General features: G+C 55.5%; 1 protein-coding gene across 1 annotated transcript in view; it reads right to left on the bottom strand.

The window, feature by feature from the left end:
• Window positions 1–2,140: 2,140 nt before the first annotated feature.
• Window positions 2,141–6,878, bottom strand: part of LOC111142968 (phosphoglycerate dehydrogenase) — a 31,205-nt gene continuing 26,467 nt past the window's right edge. Inside the window, exons 9-12 of the mRNA XM_022496326.1 lie at window positions 5,538–5,670; window positions 4,492–4,622; window positions 3,343–3,580; window positions 2,141–2,438 (exon numbers count right to left, since the gene is read on the bottom strand). Of these exons, the coding sequence (XP_022352034.1) occupies window positions 2,284–2,438; window positions 3,343–3,580; window positions 4,492–4,622; window positions 5,538–5,670 (657 nt within the window). The 3' untranslated portion in view covers window positions 2,141–2,283. The remainder of the gene's footprint in view (window positions 2,439–3,342; window positions 3,581–4,491; window positions 4,623–5,537; window positions 5,671–6,878) is intronic.

The following is a 6,878-nucleotide window of genomic DNA, read 5'->3' as shown; positions in this document are numbered from 1 at the left end:
CGCCAGGTGATTATCAGCCCTGGTTCAACTCCAGGCACTCAGAACGCCATCGGTCATTGCCTCCACCCCGCAGGCCGAGATTCCTGGCCCCCCTCGGGTCCACTTCTTCACCAGCTTTGGTACTGAGCCCTGGGCCTTCCTATGGCAGCTCTGGAAGCACTCCATTGAAATGGATGCCTGCTGGCTGCTGAACAAAGCCCTCCCCTCCATGTAAGGTCAACATAGCGGGGGAGGATTTCCAGTCGCCCTGTCCCATGCTCACCCTCAGGTCTGCTCCTACCATTTGTTTCCTTGTCTAGATAACACTGGCAGGCAAAGACTCTCCCTGCAAGGGCGTCTGGGTGGGTCAGTTGTTAAGCGTCTGCCTTGAGCCAGGTCATGATCTCAGGGCCCTGCTCAGCGGGGAGTCTGCTTCTCCATTGGCCCCTCACTCCACTCATGCTCTCTCAAATAAATAAAGTGTTTAAAAAAAAAAAAAAAAAACCTGCAGAGGCAAGAAATCGCCCTGGCTGACTTGGGGCTGGGAAGAGGATGAAGGGATTACCAGCTAAAGGCACTGAGCCGCGAGAAGAGTGTATCACGTCCTATTAAACTGGACGTGAAGAATGGCCAGCCCACCACTTCTGTCACAGCTCTGCTTCCTAGTCGAGGTACATGGAATGACATGGCACTCTAAAGTGAGGTACGGCGGCAATGCCACAGAGCAACACCAAGGAAACAGCCCCCTCTGTGGGGCGCCAGCTGGATTGTGAGAATCTTGCCCTTTTTGATCTGGGAGTTATGTGGACAGCCACGGGACGGGAGGGATGCAAGGAAACTGTCCCGGGCCTGCCCATGCCACCCAAGGCTAGGAGGCTGTTTGGAGATGCTCAAGTAATTTGAGCCTCCAGAACTGGTTCTGACCACCTCTGAGCCCCAAGTATGGTGTGTCCAGGGAATTTCGGAGAATGAGGCCAAGAGACTAAATATTGAGCTCAAATTTTAACAGAATTTCTAACTCCATCCATCTCAGCCTGTTTTTCTAGGATCAGTGGCCTCAAGGGAAGGTCTCCTTAGTGGGAGGGACTCAATGAGAGACTGAGGGAGACCTGCTGTCCATCCTCAAAGGGATGAAACATTTTAATCCCTTTGTTACTGGAGCTCTGAGGCACCCCATTCATACAGATGAGGAAACAAAGTTTTAGGAGAATTAAATATTCTTCGAAGGCCACCCCCCCGCCCCTTCCAGGTCTGCTACAGCCAGGCCAGAACACACCCGTTTCTCCAAGGGCACTGCAGACACGGTGCAGCCGCTGATTCCTGGTGGTTCTCGTGGACCTTTTGCTCAATCACAGCACAAAGAGGCCAAAGTGATGGGTTTGCACCCGCCGTGCCCATCAGCTGCCTTGGTCCAACCTTCTCCGTCCAGTCGGGAGCCTCAAAAGCAGATGCCATTCAGCCCAAGGTGGGGATGGGTCATCCCCTACAAATGGGGAGGGGGAGACCCTTAAAAGCTGACGCCCTTAGGTTCAGGAGTGCCATTCTGCCGTGTTTCAGAAAAATCACATTTTTTTTTAATGTCAAGTAATATACTGTCCAATCTATACTGAGCCGGCTTTGTGAGATAGGCAAATATTCTCATGCTTCATACCTTAATGCACTTTCCCTTATGAAACCTTCCCAACATCTCAGACACCATCCTCTGCTCAATCACTCCCCTGGACTCAACAGAATTCACACACACCCCACCACACCCAGGGGCCTCTGTGTGCTGTCCCTCCCAGCGGACGGAGACTTCGCTGGGAATGGTCTGGGCTTTAACCCTCCTCTGGGACAAATAACTCAGCCCAGTGTCTGGCGTGAAGGGCTGTGCCTCTTTGCTGATACATTTATTAACGTGCGTGTATACCCCCAGAAGGAAGGGATCCGAAACACCACAGGAATCAGAGATACTGAGTTGTGTTCCCATAAAGATGCCTCTGAACAACCTGAGACAGGCAAGAGAGAGATCCCTCTTCTGAGCACACACCTAGGCATGCTCTTTGCCCACCCCCATCTCCCTCCACATCCCCAACCCTCCTGCCAAGGAACCTGCTGCAACAGCCAACGGCTGCCCTCTGGTGGATCTGCAGGGTAATAACAGAGAGACGCAGGGACATTTGGTGCAGGCTCTTTATTAGGTGGTTATTGCTGCATTATGGAGGTCAGCCAAGGTCTGTAGAGTAAGCAGCTGTCAGCCTCAGGAATGTGGATCTCCTCTGTTGATCACAGTGGGCAGATTTCTTCAGAAAAGCTCCCCAAAGCTTAGAAGTGGAACTGGAAAGCCTCAGTCACATGCTGCTTCCATGTTTCCAGGCTGGGCAGCAGGGAGGAGATGCCCATGACGTGCCAGGTCTCCCCATCTGACACCACCGAGGTCTGGTAGGACAGCAGCTGCACGCCTGCCTCTGCCAGGAGGCCTGGAAGTAGATAGGAAAACCGCTGGTTGGCAGAGGGCACAGGGGAAGGAGAAGCAAGAGGCTGGGAGCAGGGCCAGAAGCCTTGGACCCCTGTGAGCAAAGTTGCAGTGAGAGGTGGGGGAGTGATGGTCTCAGAATCAAAGAGTGAAGAGATGGAACAAGAGGGTACCTGCCCAGCCTCCTTCACTATTCAGAGACTCTGTAGGAGCACCCTGACCATCTGGTCAGCAGGGAAGGAATGATCCAGCCACAAATTGCTTAGAGTTAGAGCAATCTCCTGACTCGCCGGTCGTCAGTTTCATCCAGACCAAGAGCAAAGGAGCAAAGCAGGGGAAAGTTCCTCTGGTCAACTGGCAAGGATGGTGAAATTAGGCCTTTTGAGGTCTGTGGACACATTCTTCCACACCTGGAAGTGCTCCAAAACGCTCAGAATGCCCAGGGCCCCACAGCCAGGGTCCTGAGGCAGGTCCATGATGTCCGCGGACTGCTGGACGCCCTGACGTGGCAGGCAGGCTGGCCCCCAGGGCCTGCGGTCGGAAGAAGGAAACCTGCACTCAAAGGCTCAGAGTTCCTGGGATACAGCCCTGCAGGCAGGTCTACACTGTGAGCTTCACGACAGTGAGCAGGACGGTTAACAGGGGCTCTGGGGTTCTACCCTGCCACGTGGCTCTGCTACCTCTGAACTCTGTATCCCCTTCCCAGATGTTCTGGAAACTGGCTTGACAGACCCTCTGTATGCTACAGATCCAGAAATATTGAGAGACGGAGCTAAAGGAGGCCAAGGCCCATGGAGTCCAATCCCAGGAGAGAATCCCTTCTGTCACACACATCCACACATGCATACACGCACGCACACTCGCCCCGGCTTCAAGGACGCAGGCAAGCTCCACAGAGCCCTCCTCACCGATCATGGTGGGTAGCATCACAGGGTTAGACGGCTGGGCCCGGAACAGGAGCAGGGGCAGGCCCCTGCGGAGAGGCACTTCCGGTCTGAAGACGGCTCCGTTGAGCGCCTGCAGCACGGGCGTGGTGCCCTGGACCAAGCCCACAGCCTGGTAGGGGGCACCTGCCAGGGCCACGGTCAAGAGGCCTTCCCCAGAGCCCTGCTCCCCTGGCCCTGCAGGGTTGTGGGAGGTGGTTACCTGCAGGGAGAAGGAGCCACGGTCAGTCCTCCCAGCTGTATGGCACCCACCCTCTGCATCCACCCAGCAGCCGATCGGTAGGGCTGCAGCGGGGCCAACATGCTCAGCACTTCAGGGCCGGAGAAGAGGGCAAATGGGCCCAGCCTAGTGGTCCTGAGCATTAGCTTCCTGGGACAGCGCATGGCCTCCCTCAAGGGAAGGCCAGGAGGGGTCTGCCAGGTACAGGTGAAGGCTGGGAGCTGGGAAGGAGGTGGAAAGGAGGCAGGCCTGTCCCAGAGGCCGACGCAGCCGGGCCCCTCCAGCTCACTACTTCCTGAACAGAGTCAGTGGCCTAGAGGAGTGGGAAGCAGAGGAGGGGAGATGTGAGGGCTGTGCTGCCCACAGTTCCTGCCGACTCCCACAAGCTGAGGGATGCAGCCTGCGATCTAAAAAGGAAACCAGAAGGGAAGACATCGAAGGGTCAGCGTGAGGGCAGCAGAAGCTAAGAGGACACACTGCTGGCTTCTGAGGCAGCAAGCTGATCAGGGGCCTGGGGGCGGCGGGAAACAGCCCTGCATGGGGCCAGACACCCGCCTGCTGGCCACCCCCCAGCTTCCCACCAGAGACAGTGCAGCTCCTCACGCTCCCCAGCCGTAAAGGACCTCTGCTGCCGCCGCCTCGCACGCACAGGGCACTGGTGCACAAAGCACTTTCACGAACATTCAGTTCGCTCTAGCAAGGCTCAGAGCAAGGCCTTGTGTCCGCTTGGCAGATGGAGAAATCCGAGCTGCCCGGCCCAGGTGGACCACATCAACAGCAGGAGCTGCGCCCAGGGCTCTTGGTCCACAAGCAGGGCTGGGAGCCTGCTCTGAAAAGGCAAGGAGAGAAAGACAGCGCCGACAGGAGAGGCAAGGGGGCAGGGGGACACGCACATTGAGGCCGGCCTCTTTCACCAGCAGCTTGGCGTTCACCAAGTTCACATCCGCCTGATCGGCAGTGTCTTTCAGGAGGCCGACAATGACTGCGGGGCTTAGGCAGTTGCCAGCATTCTTCAGGGATGTTCCTGGGGACAGAGAAACTACCATGAGGTCGCTGTTGGTTAAGCAACGCCGGAGCCGGCAGATCACCATCACCTAGCTTCGGGTCACAGACTCCTGACCACTTTGGGGGCGCCAAGCCCAAAGGCTGTCCTGCTTCCCTCTGGAAGGCAGACAGTGACTGTGCCCCGTTCCCTGCCTTGTTTCCTCTGGGGTTCCCCCAGCTCTGACTTGTCCTGTCACTGGCAATGCCCAGGGTCTCACCATCCCCGAGCTCAGATGCCTTACAGACCATAGGGAAGACAAGCCTCCACAGGGTTTAGGGAACTAGAACCTTCTGCAGTCTCTCAACTACATCTGCACAGGCTGGAGCCACTGTGAAAGTGGTGGGAGCCCACCCAGACCCTCAGGTCAGACATTTAGGGCGCTGTCCTCATTCCCCGCTCACCAGCTGAGCAGAGGCTCCCGAGGACCACCCGCCTCACTACGTCACAGAGTACGAACTGTCCCACGGTCGGTCTAGCACAGCCATCCCAACTCTCGCTTTAGACACGAAGAGCCCAAAGTCAGAGAAGGGGAAGTCCATGGCAGGTAAGCAACAGGGTCAGACCCAGAATCAAAGGTCTCATGGCTTCTCTGGGACTCCCTCCACCCACCAGCTGCCTCTCCCATGAAAACTGTCTCTCATGGAAGTTTCTTTTTGCACCCAGCACATGTCTATCTTAAAACACTACTGAAATGTGATTTATGAAAATCACATATTTCCCAGTGATTTTCTGTACCCTTCCCTGTGTCCCCACTGGGTAGCAAGTGAACCGCATATAGACAGAACGTGGGACGTGGAATCACAAGGACCAGGGTCAAGTCACTTGCCAGCCCCTCACTGTGACCTGCTGCAGACACAACCCTCTTCCCCTCCCTCTGCAGTATCCCCAACTCACCCTGTGTTACCACCTGGATGGTCCCTTTGGGGGATCCAGCCCAAGCTCGCATCAGGGTCCCCAGAGCTTCTGCCAGACCAATCCAAGGCTTGGTATGTGGAGAAAAGGCACTCGTGAGGGCCTGGGCATTCACCTGCACAGAAAAGGGGAACAGAGCTGAGGTCAGGAAGAGGCACAGCTCCACCTGGAGAGCAGAAGGCACAGGGCCATCCTTGTTTCGGGTGCCTGGGTTGGGGAATGTGGAGACAACTTCCATCAGGCACCAAGACAATGACTTGTGCCTTTAGCTTGGGAGAGCTGTAGAGCAAGGAAAGAACACAAAAGGCTAAGACCATTCCAGATTGCCAGAAGCAGGAAAAAGGCATTTCTCTTACCCACTGAACTGTGCCTGCTTCATGCCCTCCACAGGAGACTGGTTTTTCCCGTGCTGGGAAAGGTCTGGACAGCACAATACGAAGGTGGGTCTCTGACACAAGAGGGATATTGAGTCGCGGACTAATGGGACCTACGCTAGGTCTCTCCAAGATGCCTTCCTTTTTATTTATATGTCAACTAAAAAAAGAGAGTATGTGTTTACATTGTCATTAATCACTTTGGCCAAACAGCACAATTTATAAAGCTGGATTCACATATCCTCAACGACCCTATCACTCTTCAAACATTGGCCTACGGGAAGTCCACCAGGAGGCATGCTGGGCAGCCGGCAGAGACCAAAGCCACATGTCCTTCTAAAGTTGTTAACTCTAGGTTCCAGACAGCTGGATCCCCACCAGGGGCTTGGTAACAAAGCCAGCTTGTCGCAGGTCAAAACTGCAATTCCATGTTGTGGTTCATGATGGTCTGGCTTCAAATTAAGCACTGGCCACTTTTGTGAGTCAGTGTATAAAGAGAACCAAAGGATCTAAGAAGGATTTAATTCGAAACGCAGGGTTGGATACTAATCAAACAGGCTGCCCATGTTGAAAATGGTCAAGGGGGCAGGGCTTCCCAGCAGACCCTTCTGTGCGGCCAGCCGCCTTGCTTGAGGGCTCCCGCGGCGGCTCTCCCCCTGCTCCTCTCCAGAAGGACACAGAAAAGACCAGCAGTGAACCAGGAGGTGGGATAGGGCAGGCCAACTGCTGGGAGCAGAGATGCAGGCCCGCGTGCCGGTGGGCTGGGCTGAGGCTACAGCAGGTGGACGGAAGTGACCTCCAGACAGCCCCCGTGGAACCCGCACTGAGGATGCTCACGGCAGGTCTGGAAAGCCAGCCGAAGGGCTCCAAGAGTCAGGCGCCCTTGAGCGCATTTGATCCTATGTTCATCTGCGTCTAAGGTTCTGACAAAACCGAACTGGAGAGGGAC

This window comes from Enhydra lutris, unplaced genomic scaffold (genome assembly GCF_002288905.1).
Source record: "Enhydra lutris kenyoni isolate GAN:26980312 unplaced genomic scaffold, ASM228890v2 scaffoldscaffold9, whole genome shotgun sequence".
Taxonomy (NCBI): Eukaryota; Metazoa; Chordata; class Mammalia; order Carnivora; family Mustelidae; genus Enhydra; species Enhydra lutris.
The sequence above is the reverse complement of the archived record's forward strand: the minus strand, read 5'-3'. Positions and strand labels throughout refer to the sequence as shown.